Source organism: Myotis davidii, unplaced genomic scaffold (assembly GCF_000327345.1).
Source record: "Myotis davidii unplaced genomic scaffold, ASM32734v1 scaffold758, whole genome shotgun sequence".
Classification (NCBI taxonomy): domain Eukaryota; kingdom Metazoa; phylum Chordata; class Mammalia; order Chiroptera; family Vespertilionidae; genus Myotis; species Myotis davidii.
The window spans coordinates 356,164-374,114 of NW_006288951.1; the positions used below are offsets into that span (position 1 = coordinate 356,164).

Consider the following 17,951-nt stretch of genomic DNA (forward strand, 5'->3'; position numbering starts at 1 on the left):
CTGGACGAGGAGAATGGAGCTGGAGGCCACCCCTTGGAGGCCCCATCAGTGGTGTGGGCACGTGGGATCGGCAGACTTCCCCAAGAGTGTCTGTGAGTTTCTGAAGACTTGTGGGCAGCGTGTCAGACCCAGAAGAGGCTGAGAAGGCAGGCTGAGGAAGGCAGGCTGCGGGAGGCCCGGCCGGTCAGCATGAGCACTTCAGCCTGAGGTTTCATCAGGGTGGGAGCCAGGATGGCGGCGTTTGAAAGAGGGAAAGTTAGGGGTGTTCCAGAAGGTGGAGTGTCCTTGTTTACATTTGAGGGCACTGCCATAGGGAGGAGGCAGACAACAGCCATCTCAGCTGGCTGGGCCCTCTCTCATCCCACCTTAGGGAGGAGCTCACAGCACCCCCACCCATGAGTGTTGGGGTTTCCTGGGCTTTCCTCCATCCAGGCCCAAGGTCACCGCCCTCCCCGCCCCCCGCAGTAGGCACTCAAACCTGGCTCAGAGGACCCCTAGCCAGTATCTTCTTCCTGGGCCCTTTTCTTGGGCTCTGGCTCTGCCTACCCTGGCTAAGGGGGGGGGGGGGGGGGGAGAGAGAGAGAGAGAGAGAGAGAGAGAGAGAGAGCGAGGAAGAAGAAAGGGGAGAGGGAGGAGGATTGAGGGAAGGAAGAATTGGGAGGAGGAGACTGAGAGAGAGGGGTGCTCAGTACAGTTTCAGAGTTCGGGCCACTGCCCACCAAGAGCCACTGTCTGTGAGGAAGGGCCGTCTAGTAGAGGTGGGTTTCCCTCTGCACATGGAGCTCAATAAATGTCTGTTGCCCCAAACCAGCCCTTCCCTGGACGCCTCAGCCCTCAGGCACCACTGTGAGCCACACAGCTCTGGAATTGGGAAGCCACCTGACAGCCATATGCCTTCCGCTGGTCTTCGAACCTCTTCGGCCGCTGGATGGAAGCCTGGCAGAGCCGGATGCTGCTTGGTGGTGACCCGGTGGCTCTGTCACTTCACATCACACAGCAGAGTCTAGGCCAGTGGTCGGCAAACTGCGGCTCACGAGTCACATGCGGCTCTTTGGCCCCTTGAGTGTGGCTCTTCCTAAGCCTTAGGAATAACAATGTACCTACCTATATAGTTTAAGTTTAAAAAATTTGGCTCTCAAAAGAAATTTCAATCGTTGTACTGTTGATATTTGGCTCTTGTTGACTAATGAGTTTGCTGACTACTGGTCTAGGCCCTGGTCCAGCTCCTGTCCCGGTGGGCCCTCCTGCTGGTGGCCGAGTGCCCCCCCCGCCCCCCCAGTTCAGGTGGGGCGGGGCCTGCAATGGCAGCATCGGCCTCCAGAGGGAGCTCTCGGGAACTGCACTCTGGGTTTGGCAGAGATTTAAAACTGTATCTCCTCTCCTGTGGGCACCCCAGGGGTTCTCAGAGCCTGGCCGTTGCTGGGCACATCTCTACCATCCCCTGACTAGCGTCTCTCACATGGGCTTCAGGGGAGCCAAGGAGCCCCGACACCCCTAGGAGCTCCACCGTCTCTGCTGAGCTCTGTTCACCCTCCAGGCTGGGCCTGAGGACCATGCTGCCTGTCCCTCTCAGGAGGCCCTCATCTGGACCAGCAAAGCAGCAGGTGGGGGTGAGACGTCATCCACTGGGTTTCTGAAATTATGGGGACATCATGAAGCTTCAGGGGACTCGCTGTAAGCCCCTTTCCTTCTGGCTTGAAGTGAAGACACCCCATCTGTTTGGGCTCAGCTCACCTACCCCAAACCCCCTCCTTTAACCTCAACACCTACTCCTGGGTCCCGTCCATGTGTTGGGGGCTCAGGTGCCTCAGTTCTGCATCCCTGTGGCAGAGGTCAGGGGTGACGTTGTCTCTGCACACCCCGCCTTCTTCTCTCGCCAGGCGCTGTGATGCACAGTGCGTGTCTGTAAGATGGAGAGTGCCAACTGCTCCAAGACGGACATGTCCAGGCAGCACAAGAGAGAATTGTGGACCTGGGGAGAGGGCATCATTCCAGCAGCACCTGGTGTGTGGACAGGGCAGGCCACCAGTGTACAGGCTCAGTCCCTGGCATTCAGGCCTGGAGACGGGCGCTGGGAGTTAAGTGTGGGGAGGGCCTGGCTCTGGGATGGTGGAGAAGGACATCTATCTGTCTGTGACCACCCAGAGCAGGGCCTCAGGCCGACCCCAGAGAATTCAGATATCACCGGAAATGCCCCAATTATCAGGTGATTCCTTTGGGGAAATGGTGTCCTTCCTACTCCGCCCGCAAGCAGCCTCAGTGCCTTAGTTCTCTCAACCATAACTAGGTAAATAGCAACGTCAGCCTCTTAGTTAATTCATGTAAAGTGCTTAGCACATTTGTACATTCCATCGCTCCATGTCTCTGTCCCCGTTGGTAGCCTGAGCAGGCCTCTAGCTCACCTGTGCTTAGCACAGCTGCTAGTGCATACATTAGCTCCATAAATGTCTGTCCCTTTCTTTTGCACACCTGAGCCAGCCAGAACTGCCCTATCCAGCCACCTGGGACCTCAGACCAGGTGGGACTCGGACCCCTGGCCCATATAGCATTTCTTTGGCAGAATCTGCCACTCATGGCTCACAGGGCCTTTGCTCCGGGATGGCCAGGCTGGAGTCTGACAGAACTCCCAGGCCCTCCAACCTGCTATCCCTCCTGCCACAGGACAGCAAAGATACTTGCAGAAATCCACTTGGTGTCAGGGCCTCCCTCCCACAGACCCACAGGGAATGGGGACCAGCAGCGTGCCCAGGAAGGAACCTCTAGGGCCACCAGACTAGGGGCCCTGAATCCCAAACAAGGTCTACTTGTGAGACCTTGAACCAGCCACCCAGCTTCTCTGAGCTTCTTTTGCTCAATGTGAGATAAGGACAGTCCCCACCCGCTTCAGGGCATGTCTTGGTCACAGGTGAGCCTGTGGGAACCAAGGGACTCATTTCACATATAAAGTCGGATTCACATTTTAGGATCCCAGCATTTTAAAATCAGGGAAACGTGTAATGTATTTTTCTCTGTGGCTATTTCTGTCTCTCTGTCCCCTGCCAAGTGCCGACTTCTCTCCCCAAGAAACCAGAGCTTACGGTGATTCCTAAAACACAGGGGCTACACTTCCCCTGCACAGGGCAACAGATAAGAAATGAAGGGGGAAAAAAACTCTCAGGGAAAAGCCAAAAAGAGGCGATTGTGCTACATTCTGGGATGTGAGTGTGAGTGTGCTTATAACTAAGTGTCTGAATGGCTGGGCCAAGGGTTCTGGACAACAAGTTCACACAGCAACAGGCTTTTCCCAATTCACAGGGGAAATCACGTCTATTTTTTCAGGATTGCTACTTCTGATCACGGTGGACTAGGACATGTGGACTAAATCCCCAACTGAGGTCAACTGAAAAGCTGCTCCGATATATTCTTTAGTCTGATTTGGGGTATTGAGGGCCAAACAAGGCAGTAAGGAATCACAGGGCCAAGGTCAGGGAAAGGAAGGAACCCAGAGATGTGTGCCTGGCATCTGGAGCTATTTTCTCCCTAGGGTCCCGCTGGTCCTAAAAGACACAGTGAGCTGCTGAGCAGAGCTGTTAGCCTCTGGGGTGAAGGAGGTAAAAGCCCCGCCACGAGAAGGGGTGCCTGGCAAACCTCGCATGCCTTGGGTTGGGACTCCAGAGAGCTTCACTCCCAGAATACGAATGGAAACAGGTCAGCCCTCCAAGGGACTGCAAGTCATTTCAGCCCCAGAAAGTAGAAAGCCACCCTGGTTTGCTAGATCCCAGGCCACCTGCCAGATGTAAACATAACCCTCGTGGGGGAAGGAAACTTTATCCTACCTCAAATTATTTCTACAAGTTTCAGATGTAATATGTGGTACTCAACCAAAAATCACCAAGCATGTGAGGACACAATACAAAACTGGCAAAAAACAAGAGAAACAACAGACACTAGAAACAGACCCATGAAGACTCCATGTTAGGGAGTTACTGCACTTCAAAATAACTATGCTTAATATGCTCAAATATATCAAAGATAAGGTAGGCAATTTTGATAGAGAGCTGGGAATTATTTTTTAGTAGTTTGTTTCTTTTTTTATCCCATTTATTTCATTCCTAAAACACAGGGGCTACATTTCCCCTGCACGAGGCAACAGATAAGAAGTGAGAAAAAAAAACAACTCTCTGGGAAAAGCCAAAAAGAGGCGATTGTGCTACATTCTGGGATGTTTGTGTGAGTGTGCTTACAACAGTGACAATCCATTGTGTATGCACCATGCTACTTCCTAACAGCAACGTTGTTGCTGGTTTGTAAGATGCAATTAAACACAGACACTCCCGAAACTCAGCAGACCACAGTCTTAAAGTGCCTTTGCACAGGGGCCCCCCTCCCTCCTCCCTTGCTCCTGCCCAGCCCCAGCTCTGTCCCTGATTCAGTCATGGCAAAACGTAGCAGCATTTGAGCATGTTTTGTGCCAGGCCCCTGCCAAGGGCTTTCCACACACTGTCACATCTGCCCCAGCCCTATGAGGAGGCTGTGACTCTGCTCCCATTTTAAACATGGAGAAACTGAGGCCCAGGACCTCCACATAACATGTTTGAGGTGCCCCCACTAACAAGCGTTAGAACGGGCACATGGATGCGGGTCTGCCTGCTCCTGGAGTGGGCCCTGCCCCCCCTACTGACTGCTGGGGGGATCCCTGATGCCTGTGACCAGAGGCCTTGGGTTCTCCTCTCCACACCCATTAAACACCGGCCGCTTACAGGGCCCTCACCTGGGAGACCTAGTGTTCTGGACCCAAAGCCAAGCTTAGGAAGTAGAGCACTGGACTGGCCCAGGGACCTATCTCTCCTCTCTCTCCGCTTCCTCGTCCCTTCTTCTGGACCCCCGGGCTCAGCGTGCAGAGAGCACAGGGTGGACCAGGGTGCCCCCAGGCCACATGCACAGAAGGAGCAAGGGCCACAGTGCAAAACCCTGTTGTGACCAGCAGGTCCTGCTGGGGGAGCTGGGGAGGGCTGTCAAAGAGCTACCTCCTGGGGAGCCGAGGGGCGGCCCTGCTCTGGCCCAGGTCCCAGGCTCCTTCCCCTGAAACAAATACTTGGAGAGTTGCTTGGAACAGTACTGTTTCCAAACAAGGATGCAGGCAGTGGGCTCTGGCTTTACACAGGCTGGGGGGCCAGGAAATCCAGGCCGGGGCTTGTGGAGGGTACAAGTCTCCAGGCAGTCGTGGGCTCAGAAGCCATGAGGCAGCCAGCCCAGGCCTGACCATGTGGCCCCGGGCCTGCTTAGTGGCTTTACCTAATTAGTTTGGTCAGGCAGAGGGGTCCCTGGGTCCAGCAAGGTGGTGGGATAAGCTAAGGAAAGGACAAAGGGGAACGAGCATTCCTAGGGGGAGGATGTAACATGTGACTGAGGAGGGGACAGAGCCACACTGGGGAAAGGGGAGGGGAGGGTAAGGGGAGAGGAGCGTTGGGGGGCATGTGCAGGGAGAGGGGTGATTGATGACAGAGGGGGTGGGTAGGGCAGGTGCTGAGAAAGGGTCTTCTCGGTGCTGACCTGCCAAGGAGGAGGGGAGGGCTCTAGCTCCGCAGCAATTGAGCTTTTGAGAATGAATAAGGGGGTCGTGCGCAGACGGGGGTGGGAAGCTGGAAGTGGGGGACAGTCCAGGCCTGGACGCTGGCCTGGGCTCTGGGGGCAAGAGCGGCGGGATCCTCTGGTCCAGGCCAAGTCAAGGTGGAAGGCGGCAGCCCAGCGTCACCTTGCTGCCAGCAACCCTGTCGTGGATTCAGAAGGAAGGAGGTGAGTGAGAGGGAGGGGTACGTGCCAGGGCCTGTCGGTGCCACTGCTGGGTGGGCCAGACCCCACACTCAGACCCCACCAAGTCCCAGCGCCTGCCTGCCTGCCTGGAGCCCCCAATTGTTGAGAGGGCCTGGCGCTGGGACAGGAGGAGGATGGCGAGGCATGCACCAGAGCAGGGCTCCCCCAAACCTCTGCCCTGGCACCAAGGAATTAAGGGGTGACTCACCCAAGGGGGTCCTACAGCTTCAGGGAGGTGACCCGGGGGATGTGGAAGAGCTGAGTCTCCTCAGAGCTGCTGGAGCTGTGGCATCACAGAGAGAGTGAGGGACCCCACACAACCCCAGCCCAATGGGACAAGCCCAGAGCCCCGACATTCCTGCCTCAGACGCTCTCTGGGGGTGGAGGGTTGAGGGGAGCGGAGTCTGAGCAGCAATGCCTGGTGGGTGGGTGTAGCAAGGAGCAAGGGTGGCTCCTCAGTGTGGCTCCCCGGGGCCAGCAGGCACCTCCTCTGCCTGGTGGGGGTCTCAGGAGGGGTGTGAGGCCCTGTTGCCCCCACAGTCCTGGCAGCCCCTCACCTGAGGCGTTTCCAGATGGGGTGGAAGTATTTGGAGGTCTTGATAGCAAAGATGATGCTGGGGACCAGGAAGAAGGTGCACCACGCCAGGCAGAACCAGAAGGCGTTCTGGAGCAGAGGGTGTGGGGTTAGCTCGCCGGGGCTGGGGCTGGGGTGGGCAGCTCGGTACCGCAGGCCCCCACAGCCTCAGGGAGGGGCACGAGGCAGTGTTCCCAGAGCCGAGTGCAGGCCTGGGGCAGGGACCCTGCCACGCCTTAGGTCCTGCTCATGCACCCCCTCCCCCCCAGGGGCCTTAATGTCCACGAGCCCGTATGAGCGCCCCAGCACTCACCCAGGGGTCAGCCATCATGTCACACAGGATAGGGAGGGGCGAGGCAGTGTTCCCAGAGCCGAGTGCAGGCCTGGGGCAGGGACCCTGCCACGCCTTAGGTCCTGCTCATGCACCCCCTCCCCCCCAGGGGCCTTAATGTCCACGAGCCCGTATGAGCGCCCCAGCACTCACCCAGGGGTCAGCCATCATGTCACACAGGATCACGCGGCCATTGTCCAGGGCTCCAGAGAGGGGCTGGCAGGTGGCGATGTGCTGAGTCACCTGTGGCACCACATGAGGCAGACACATCCAGACCCACAGGCGCACACCCCACAGTCAGAGAGAGAGGGTGACATACACAGACAGGTCCAGGGACACATGGGGGAGACACAGGGATGCAGATCACATGGACAGACACAAGGACACAGGAACACAGAGATGTAAGGACACACAGCTCAGCTCCTGCCCTTTCCATCATGCCCCAGCCTGTATTAAGTGCCTACTGTGTGCCCAGCACTGTGCCTGCAGTCACACTCTCCCTGGAGAGGCAGCACAGGAGGCGGCAGGCTGCGGGCTGGGTTGGACTCAGACAGGATGGGCAAGGGGCCAGCGCGAGGAAGGGCATGGGACCAGGTGTGGACTGCACATTCAGAACCTGTGGCCAGTCCCGCTCACACTCAGGCCTCAGAGAAGGGCTGCCTGGAGGGTGGGTGTGCAGAGCCCAGCTAGCGAGCAGGGGCATGGATGCCAGGTTTGGGAGTTTGGGTTCCAAGGCACCTCCAGGGCATCCCCAGGGGGCTCTGGGGTGGAAGAAGGTAGAACAGAATGAACGGCTGGTACCGCTGGGAGCGAGTGATCGGCAGGGGCTCTAAGGCCACTCACCTCCTCTCTCACCCAGGCCACGTACTGGGAGAAGTAGCCCATCTCCCGGGCCAGGAAGCACTCGCTTTCCTGCAGGAAGGAGAGGAGCCCTGGCTGGCAGGAGTCCCAGGAATCGGCACCCAGTACCCAAGTGTGGCACCATCAGGTCAGGCCCAGCTGGCTTTCCTGGGAGCCACGGTGAGGGGACAGGGCTGGAGGACAGGCCGGGTGGGAGCCGTGTGTGCCTCAGCCCTGCGGCCCTCCCCTGGCTCTGAGGCAGCCGCCACCCCTCTGCCACCCCTCACTCACATTCCTCAGGATACGGGCGGCCCAGGCAGGCAGCTCTCCTTGCAGGCGAGTGATCCTGTCCAGGACACCTGAGGTCTCCTGCTGGGGAGAGGAGACGGGCTCACTCAGGGGGCCGCTCAGTCCCAGGCAGCCTCACTCATTAACTCAGCATACAGCACACAGCGCGCTCAGCCTGGGGCAGAGCTGTTAGGCCCTAAGGTCACAGCGGCCCAGACAGTGGTCCTTGGGGATCTGCTCGCCCACCCCAGATCTTCCCACCCAGCCCCCAACCTCCCATGGGACCGGCCAGAGCAGGTGAGGTCCCAAGTCAGCTGGGCCTCCTCCTCCCTCCCTCTGCTGCCCACCTGCTCCTCCCCACCCTCCCGTCTCCAGAGCCACCTGGAGGTTTGGTGCTGAGAATGCCAGGGCCCTGACACTGATGTTGAGTTTGGCCTGTGGAGGAGAGATGGGGCTGGTCAGGGCAAGAGGAGGATCCGGTGCCCGCCTCCCTGTTCATGCCCTCTGCCCGCCTGCCCTCCTCCAAGCTCCCTGGGCCTCCAGCTTACCACCAGGCTCTGCTGGGGGAGGACCTTCTCCTGGTAGAGGGTTCTGAGCCCTTGGGCCTCCTCCTGCAGTTGCTTCCCCAGCCCAGAATTGCCCTGAGGGGAGACAGGGACAGAATGGCCTCTGCTCAGAACTGGGCAGCCCTTGCCAGCATCTCCTTTACCAAACTGTTCAACCAACATGCTGAGGGGTGTGCATGCCAGGCTCAGATGAAAACACTAAGGCCTCCTTGAACTCCTGGGCCGGATCTGGGTTTGGAGGCCTAAGCTCAAGTTCAAGGTCTACTGCTAGCTTGCTGGGCATCCCTACGTCAGCCACAAAACCTGTCTGAGTGGCATCTGCTGGGTGGGGTCTATAACCTATCTGGAAAGTAACCTTTATACCTGAAATATTTCTAAATACAACGTGCTATCTTCCCAGTGGAGTTGAAACTCCTGAGGGGCAACTGTCATGATATCTGCTCCATCGCACTGTCCTCGTGCCACCTGTCCCAGCGGCCCCCACGTCCAACGGGCACTTAGAAACGCTTGCCCCACGGTGCGATGTCAGACCAGTCAGTCCGTCTGATCTCACAGACAGAATAAACAAGGCCCCCGGATGGTAAATGACTTGCCCAAGGCCACGCAGCCAATTGGTGGCCGAATTGAGTCAGAACTGATACTGCAAAACCCTTCAGCCCTGCCGGGGGTGCGGAGCCTCACTGGTGGGAGCCTCAATCCCCTGCCTGTGCCCTCGCCCCCGCCCCAGTCCAACCACTCCCACCCCCTCCCACAGCGCAGGCCTCTCCCCGCCTCCTGCCTGCCCGGCGGGGTCCCTGTTCCCTTCTCACCTGAGTGCGGGCCAGTCCTTCCAGATCGTGGGCCAGCTTCTCCACACTGGTGTTCACCACCGGCTTCTCGGTCTGTGGGCAGATGGAGGGGCCAGGAGGGGTGAACCCTGCTTCCCCTTCCCCTGAATTGCCAGTCTCTGCAAAAGTCCTGCACACCAGGTAAGTCAGTAGGGACCCATCAGCGGGTTTGACTGAACCTGTGACTGACATACACCATTTTCCATTCAGATAGAAGAGAAAAAGTGAGGCGCCCTCTGGTGTAACCCAAGGAAGAGGAGACTTCCCACCATCATTTGCCACAGCAGAGGGTTCAGAACCACGGACAGCGGCACACTCTGGGGTTGGGGGCACATTCACTCCAGCCCAGCAGATGGGGACACCAGGACAGGCCTGGGGCACGTGGTCTGGGGACCGCCACCCCCCCGGCCCCCCACCCCGGCCCAGGGACATGGGAGTTGAGAAAAGATGGAGGGCCGGGACAAGGCGAGATACACCCCTCCAGTTCCTCCACGGGCCCCTTTGTTCTGCAGCGCGGTCTGGCCTGAGGGGCCCACGGCTGACCTGGATGAGGAAGCCAGGGTAGTCGATGTTACTAAGCCCACTGCTCTGCAGGGCCTGCAGGTCCCGGAGGCCAGCTGGACTCAGCAGGTCCAGATTCTCCATGTCCACTTTGAGGTTCTGCAACTCCTGCTCCAACTTGGTCGAGTACTAGGAGAGAGGGGTCAGGATGGGGGCATGCCCAGTCTCTGAGTCAGAGCCCCAGAGCTGCTGTCCTAGATGGGGGGGTCACCAGGGCCTCCATGCTGGATCCTCCCAGCCCCAGACAGGCCCCCACAGACCTCTGCTTCCTACCTACCCTCTCCCTCCAACCCATCCCCACCAATACCCAGCCCCCCTCAAGCACCTGTCTGGCTATTGGACACCAACACAGACCTCCCCTGGCATCCAGTGTAAAACAGCTTCCCCAGCCCACCTGTCACATCACCACGTGTCAGGGCCTCAGAGCACCTGCCCCTGTGACATTGTGTATGTGTGCACCTGCCACTGCCATCAGCTCTGTGAGAGCAGCGCCTCCTCCGCCCATTCTGAACCAAACGCTCGGAGTCTAGAGCTGGGGCTCACGTGTGGTGGGCGCAGGACAAGTGTGCTGAATGTGTAGGAGTGAATGGATGGATAGATGATTGAATGACTTAATGAATGAACACAATCACTTAAGCCAGACCACAGTTTACAAAGGGACACTCAGCATTTCCCAGCCATTGCTGGAGATTTAAAGGGTGTGACACTCAGCCATGTTTAACAGAGGAGAGACGGAGGCCAGAGAGGAGCATTCACCTGCCTGAGGATTCACAGCAGGTTAGAGAATGGAGCCCAGCCCTGGTCCCCTCCTGCCCACCGCCCTGCCTTCCCAGGGGGAGAAAGGCCTAATTCTTTCTCGGAGGCATCCGTGACGCACAGGCAGGTACAGGACATGTTTGAAGGTGGCCAGAGCTCTCCTGGTGCCCTGGAAAGCACACCTTGCCACACTTACCCCTGCCTCACCAGCTCTTGGAGGACAAGCCCTCTTAAGGTCACATTCGATGTTGCCAGATGGCCCCCAAGGACTGCCCAGTCCCTCTGAACCTGAGGCCCTAATGTCCAGACTCATCTGAGCTGGACCCTCCCCTCCCAGGACTGGCTGAGACCCCTCCCCACAAGAGCCATGACTCCCAGCCAGCAGAGCAGGGCCCCTCTGCCAGGCCCCTGCTGACGCCCTCCCTGGCCAGCCTCCCTCCACGGGCAGTGTCTGTCGTGACTGAGAACCTGGCATCACCTGCACCTTGTCTGCTTAGAGACCCTGGAGGAGGAGAAAGCTAAGGCCCCTGCTTATACAGTTTAAGGTACGGAGTTGGGACTGTTACCTAGACCCCCTGGCTATGCTGGCTGCAGGACTCAGGCACTATGCTGACCTGCGGGCTGAGAATGAGGGGTGGGTTACAGAGGAGTCGGAAGGTTTTCTGGATGGGGAATCAGGAGTCAGCACGCTCGGGGCGGGGTGGGGGGTTCCCAGGACATGCTGGGGGAAAGCTCCCTGGGGGCCTGGGAGTCAGGCACCTCTCCCTCACCTCCCTTAGTGTGGAGAGAGGAACGGGGAGAGTGTCCACCCTCAGGGGAACCCCCTCCCCAACAGCTCTCAGGAAGCATCTCTTCCTGCTCTGTCCCAGGACTGTTTCTATGGGCCGGATCCTTCCCCCTGTTCTATGCACCAAGCTCTGGCAACGTCCAGCGGCTGAGGGACTGAGTCCTGTCACCGACTGGCAGTGTAAGCTCAGCAAGGGGCCATGCCTAGTGGTACCCACCTTCACCACCATCATTTTCACTGTCACCCCATCCCGACCGCAGCATACCAGCCAATGCCTGTCCCGGGCAGGACACACCCTCAACCTCCTACTCACTGCCACCAGCCTTCCCTACTGCCACCTCAGCTGGGTCCAGTTTTCCTGGAGCACAATGCTCAGAGCTGGGCACGGCCCCAGGCACCCACCCGCCCACCTGCACATCCCAGAAACCTCCTGGGCGCTAGCCCTTGGCCAGGCCCTGAGCTGCCATCAGGGCCTCTGGACCTGAGGCACCTCAATGGCTCTTGCAGACATCTTAGGTTCAAGGAGATGGTCCCACCACAGAGGCAAGACAGGAGGAGGGGCATCTGTAGGAAGTGTCCCCACTGCCTCTGGTTCCCTCACCTGGCTCAGATCCAGGTACGGCTCCAGGTCATAGGAGTCATTGAGCTGCAGGACCCTCCAGAGTGGAGCCCCTTTCCTGCACTGCCTGGGGGGGAGGGGGGAGGAAGAGAGACAATGGGTGTCAAAGATGAGGAAGCGGATGGCCAGGGGGCTGGTGTCACCCTAATGGGACACCCACCTCAGCTCCTCCTCACACCCTGTCCCAGCCCCAGCTCCCACTCACTGATAGGCCAGGAGGATGCTGATGTTCTTCTTCAGACCAAGAAGGTGGGACAAGTTCATGGACGAGGGCAAGTTCCCCGGTGTGTCAACAAACTGGAGATGGAGCAGAGAGAAATGAGCCTGGAGTGGGCAGGGGCAAGCTTGTCCCAGCCAAGGGCCCAGTCCCACGACATCCTGGCTTAGCAGACAACATACCCCTTTGACTCCAGCCCAAACCTGCCTCAAACTCAAATCACCCTGGGCCTTAACACCCAGCAGGGACCCTTCCCACAAATCTTGGGGAGGGGGGCAGCCTGGTCTGCAACAGAGAGTCTGGAATTACCTGCTAGAAGCTCTGAGGAACCAGGACCCCCAGTTTGCAGACTCAGAGTTAGGGGAAAGAGGGGGTGAGGTCTGGGAGTCCCCACCCTGGGGCTGGGCATCAGTCCAGGCACTCACGGGCTCTCTCTCCCACTCCTCACCGATTGGTAGTTTTCTGTCTTTCTTGGGCCATCTTCATCATTGCCCCTTCCTCCCCCTCTTGCCTTCTCTGGCCCCACTTCCTCCCACCCTCTTTCTCTGCTCAGATTTCCCTCCACCCACCTCGTAGAGCTTCCCACTCTCCCAGCTCCGACACACCAGCGTCTGCACGTTGCCGCCCACCAGGAAGGTGGAGAAGACGAGGAGGATGAGGGGCGCAGCGAAGAGGAAGCTGAGGTTGGCCCCACTGGGGAAGGCAGAGGGCGGGGATTGAGGCGAGAGAGACCCTCTGTCCCCACCCACATCCCAGGCCAGCGTGGTCAGCAAGTTGGTCCCAGGGCAGAAAAACTCAGAGGACGCCACCCCCTTGGCCCGGAGTTAGAACTGCTGACTCCCCCAACCCGTCCACCCCGTCCTCACTGCCGCTGGGCCCTGGCAGCCTAGAGGAAAGGGTAACTGCTTTGCTCAGAGACAGGACTGCTGCCCCTGGGCACAGGGCACATAGAGGTGACCAGCTCCAGAGCTCAGCCCTCAGCAGGACCACCCGGCACAGCCAGCCATGACCCACCAGCAGGCGCAACTTAAAGGGTCTGAGCAGGACCAGTGCAGCTGACCTGCAGGGCTTTTCGGGGAGGTAGGCACAGCCCCATGTCGGGGCCTGAGCTTAGACAGTAAAACATGGGCTGGATTTCAGCCCCCACCCTCCCCTGTGGCCAGGCACCCTTATGCAATGAGCAGCCTACACAACTGAATGTGGCAGCCCTGGCCTTAGAGACCGTCTAGTCCAGGGCAAATTGGTTCTATCTCTGGGGCCGCCTCCTATGGTGGTGCTGCCTGGATGCGGGGTGGAGAAAGATCTGAGGCTCTGTCTGGGCTCAGTGGGCGTGACTTTGGTTACTGCAACTGCAACTGGTGTGGAGTGGAAGTGCTTCTGTGTTGTCTTTCCTGCTCTAGTTCAATCCTTTTATACAGACCCTCGAGGACATGGGGCCCAGATGGGTTACGAATTTGCCATGGCCACCCAGGGAGTCAGTCTCTCAGTGCCCCGGAGAGAAGGAGTGTCCGTGGGCACAGGGGAACCTGGCCAGCCAAATGGGAGAGCCTGCCCCTCTCCACAGCCCTTCTTACACCATGAGGATGCGGGCTCCAGCCCTGCCCTTGGCCTCCAAGTGGCTGCGGTCCCGCTGGGCAGACAGCCCCCAGATGCCCAGGTTGAGGCCCACGAGGTTACAGACCACCACAAGCAGGACCACAGAGCACAGAACGTAGCCCACAATCCACCTGCCACAGAGAAGATGCAGGTGTTATTGAGAAGGGATAGGCTAGCATAGGACCTGGTGGCTGGGTGAGGCCACTAACGCCAAGGCTTAGAGTGTAGATATGGGCACTTCCTGAGCCCCCCCACCCCCACCCCAGTGCTCCTATGGGGTCCACAGGCTCAGATCTCAAGGACACGCAGCCAAGGTTGGGACACAGGGGCCCGAGGAATAAAGGATCTTGGCTTAAAGGAGGCAGAGGCTCAGTACAACAAGCTGTTGATGGGGACGGTATGGGGCCCTGGTGGCCAAGAGGCTGGGCTGCCGACTCCACCCCCACCCCCATGGGTCCCGAGCACCTGTATTTCTCGTATCTCTGCACCTCCTTCAGGTAGGGGCGGCTACTGTTTTCCACCTTCTCCAGTGCCTGGCTCCAGCGAGAGGCCGCCTCCCAGTTGGGGAACGCTTTGGCCAGTGTCTTCAGCCCTTTAGGCTGCTGGGCCACCGCCTTCTTCAGCTCTGCCCAAAGCAGCAGGGGCTTATGGGTTGGGGAAGGCACCCAGGGGCCCAGGGAGAGGACGGGCAGGAAGATCACCTGGGACTCACAGAGAAGGCCCGCTCTGTCCAGGCCCAGCCCAGGAACAGCCGTCAGCCTCCCCCCACTGCCCCCCTCCTCAATCGGCGAGCCTGTCGTTCAGGGTGGAGTCGGGAGGCAGGCTGGGCAGCCAGCCTGGCCCCTGGGCAGGCCCTTACCTTTGACCACATCAGCCAACTGCAAGGAAGCCATGGGTGGGAGGGCGTTAAAGGTGTTGTTCCCCTGCCAGAGCAAAAGGCAGCTGTGCCTCCCACTCTATACCTGGGGGTCCCCACTTGGGGACCTCAACACCACCAGGCCCAGAGGGAGGGGATCTCACTTTGTGCTCCCAACTCTGGAAATCGGGAGACAGCCTTCCCTTGGTTCTCTTGGTCGATGGCTTCTTTCCCCTCCTTGGGCCCAGCCTGACCCAACTCTCCAGAGCTCCTCGATGACCCTCCCTTTTATCCCCAGCCCTCGTGCCTAGACTATTGCAGTGGACTCCCACCTCTCCCATCCGTCCTGTGCATGACTGCTAGGTGTATTTCCCTAGCGTCCATTCTAACCCACTCTCGCAGCCTCAGCTCCCACTCCTTCCTCCTGGAACCATGGCTGCAGCCACCTCACACAGCTGCCTCACCGTTTCCTCAACTCAGGCATTCCAGGCCCTGGGTCACAGGTGTTGGCTCATGCTGTGGGGCCCCCACAGCCAAGTCCACCCAGGAGATCCCGCCCGCCTTTGGGGCTCAGCTGCAGGCTCCCTCCCTGGCTGCCCTGTCCCCACACCCTGAGGGTCCTAGCTCTTGCTTCTGCGTTCCGGGCCTGCTTCCCCCACCAGACCGTGTGCACTCAACAATTGGCATCCATCGTGGGATTTCAGCCCTGGGTACCATGTGATGGGTGAGGCCCTGCTTTAACCAAGTCTTAGGTTCAACTGGGCAAGCACCCGAAAGGGGGAAACTGAGGCTCCTCGCGGTGAGTTCTCTGGCCGGTGGGGGAGAAGCCGGGAGACAGGGGGGCACTCACCTCCCGGACCATGCTGGAGAAGTTGGCTTCCGGGACGCCCTCCAGGCGATGTAGAACATCGTCCACGTGGGGCATCTGAAATTGGAGCGGGGGATGGGTAATGACAAAGGCGTGAGAGGGATCCCTGAGGGAGGATGGGGGCAGAGGCCGCTGAAGCCTCAGTGTCCTCATGTGTAACATGTCGGGACCAGCACAGCCCTGTCCTGGGTGGCCGTGAGACCTCAAGGAGCTCATGGCACTCCTCGTGCCATAGGAAAGCTGCTGCCCCTCCCTCTGCCAGGACGACCAGCATTAGCCCCGGGAGGGTGCAGAAGCATGGGGGTCTGCCTCGGGAAACAGGGCCCAGGGCGACTCCGGGGGCAGCAGGCAGAGCAGCCCCCCTCGCTCTATCGGCCTCTGTCCGGCCGGTACCTGGCTGAAGTCAGCTCCCAGCTCCAGGCCATGGGCCTGGCTCAGGGTCTCCTGGCATCCCTGGCAGCTGGGCTGCTGCAGCAGGTCTCGGAGGCGCTGTCGGTGCGCCGAAATAGCCTGATCCAGGTCCTGCTGCCCCTCCCGCAGCTCCAGGAGGGTGGCATTCAGGGCTCGGAGGTGGTCCACGGAGACCTGCAGGGCTGAGAGAACCCCCAAATCTTGACTAAGTAGTGCCCCCACTGCTGCCACTTCCTCAGAGGCCTGGAAGGAAGTAGAACAAAACATTGACCTCTAACCCCAATAGTTATAAGGGAAATGGCCCCAGGGCACATTCGGGCAGGATCTGGGCAAGGGTGCCCAAGGGGATCCTAGGACAAAGCCAAGGGTGGGGCTTGGCTAAGGTGGCAAAAGAAATCCAGGGCCCAGTGAGGGTGGGGCCTGGCCTCAGGAGACACCACCCTGGATGCTATCCCACTCACGCTGGCCCACTCACACTGTCCCACTCACACTGTCCCACTCACGCTGTCCCACTCACACTGTCCCACTCACACTGTCCCACTCACGCTGTCCCACTCAAACTGGCACACTCACCCTGGCCCAGGCTGAGCAGTGAGGCCAGCACCTCATACACCGAACTCTGGAGCTGGGTGTGGATCGCAGTCCCGATGCTCCCGGCAACACCTGAAGAGCACAGGGCAGTCTGAGGGCTGGTCCCCAGGCGCCGGGAGCCCTCCCTGCCGGTCCATCCAGCCTCCCCAGGCTCTGTAGCAGCCTGACTGCCCAGCTGGGCCCAATCCCCACCTCTGTGAGGATGTTCCCAGGGGGAGCCCAGGATAAGGGGATGAGAGGACCCCTCAAGACAGACCTGGGCAGCGGGCCCCAGGGGCTGGCCAGGCTGCCAGCCAGCTCTAATCCTCACCATCCAGGTCCTTCAAGACGCGATTCTGGGGAACGGAGAACTGCTGTGCCACAGCCTGCAGCTCCTAGGCAACACAGGGCCGTCACCTGACAGGGCCCCTCCATCCTTTCCCAGCCCTTTCCCTGACTCAGGGGTGCATGTATGTAGTACAGTGACGCTCCAGCAGGGGGCAGCCAAGTACACGTTGGAAGGACCCACTCTGCTCTGACCTGCCCAGGCCTGGTGCCCATATGGATGAGAGGTTACCCGGTGCTCACCTGGGGGACATCAGAGACCAGGCCCCGGAGGCTGAGCAGCATCTCGGGCACGGCCTCCACACTGGGGCCCATCTGCTCATGCACACACTGGTTTGTGACAAAGGCACAGACAACACCGATCCTGTGGGATGGGGCGGAGGAAGGAACTCGCTGGATGTCCTCGGGCACCTGGGCCTGGGCCCACCCTCCCGCCCGAGCCGGGCACCCCTCACAGCAGCACGAGGGTGGTCAGCAGCAGGAAGGTCATGAGGGTGCCGCGCTCACAGGCCATCTCCTTGTACTCCGTCTTCACTGGGCCCCCACAGCGCTGGTGGCCACGGCAGCAACAGAAACAGAGCCCGGCAGTGGGCACCACCAGGAGGTAGAGGCCCGCGATGACAGCGCACACCACGTAGCCAGCCTCGTACCGCACCACCTGCAGGGCAGGGCGGCAAGGCCGTTCTGACCCACCAGCCAGCCTGCCCTGCAGGACACCCCAGGGCCACCAGGAGGGCGGGTGCTCCCAGCGGGCACTTTCACGAACGTCCTTGAACCCATGCAGGTTGCACGTGTCTGTATTGTTGTTCACCACCTCACAACGGAGGAAACTGCCCTCAGGGAGGTCAGGGTTCAGTGCAAACCCCAGTTAAGGGCAGAGCTGTGGTTTGCAATCAGGTCTGCTGACGGCAGGGCTCAGGAAAGAGGGGAAGGGGTGCCCAAGACCCACCCTGGGGGACAGCCAGCAAGGCGGGCTGAGCTGAGGGGGCCTTCCGCCTGCTGGCCCCCGGGCTCAGCCTGGGCTCCCTCTCCACCCTGCCAGCCTCACCTCATCCACCTTCACGGAGGCCGGCTCATTCAGCAAGTTCCTCACCAGCTCTACGGGAAAAGGCAAGCTGGGGGCTGGGGGCTGGGGGTTTGGGGTTT

General features: G+C 59.6%; 1 protein-coding gene across 2 annotated transcripts in view; it reads right to left on the bottom strand.

Annotated features, from left to right (window-relative positions):
* Positions 1-4,024: 4,024 nt before the first annotated feature.
* Positions 4,025-17,951, bottom strand: part of PROM2 (prominin 2) — a 14,911-nt gene continuing 984 nt past the window's right edge. Inside the window, exons 2-24 of one of the 2 annotated variants that reach the window (XM_006761150.2) lie at positions 17,854-17,903; positions 17,261-17,463; positions 17,049-17,169; positions 16,792-16,855; positions 16,464-16,553; positions 15,873-16,072; positions 15,462-15,536; positions 14,615-14,678; positions 14,221-14,380; positions 13,734-13,886; positions 12,729-12,852; positions 12,148-12,239; positions 11,925-12,009; positions 9,763-9,909; positions 9,202-9,273; positions 8,375-8,467; positions 8,208-8,261; positions 7,830-7,910; positions 7,542-7,610; positions 6,852-6,941; positions 6,351-6,457; positions 6,002-6,076; positions 4,025-5,750 (exon numbers count right to left, since the gene is read on the bottom strand). In XM_006761150.2, coding sequence (XP_006761213.1) covers positions 6,013-6,076; positions 6,351-6,457; positions 6,852-6,941; positions 7,542-7,610; positions 7,830-7,910; positions 8,208-8,261; positions 8,375-8,467; positions 9,202-9,273; positions 9,763-9,909; positions 11,925-12,009; positions 12,148-12,239; positions 12,729-12,852; positions 13,734-13,886; positions 14,221-14,380; positions 14,615-14,678; positions 15,462-15,536; positions 15,873-16,072; positions 16,464-16,553; positions 16,792-16,855; positions 17,049-17,169; positions 17,261-17,463; positions 17,854-17,903 — 2,258 coding nt within the window. In that variant the 3' untranslated portion in view covers positions 4,025-5,750; positions 6,002-6,012. The remainder of the gene's footprint in view (positions 5,751-6,001; positions 6,077-6,350; positions 6,458-6,851; positions 6,942-7,541; positions 7,611-7,829; positions 7,911-8,207; positions 8,262-8,374; positions 8,468-9,201; positions 9,274-9,762; positions 9,910-11,924; positions 12,010-12,147; positions 12,240-12,728; positions 12,853-13,733; positions 13,887-14,220; positions 14,381-14,614; positions 14,679-15,461; positions 15,537-15,872; positions 16,073-16,463; positions 16,554-16,791; positions 16,856-17,048; positions 17,170-17,260; positions 17,464-17,853; positions 17,904-17,951) is intronic. The other variant, XM_015562262.1, reaches the window with a different exon arrangement.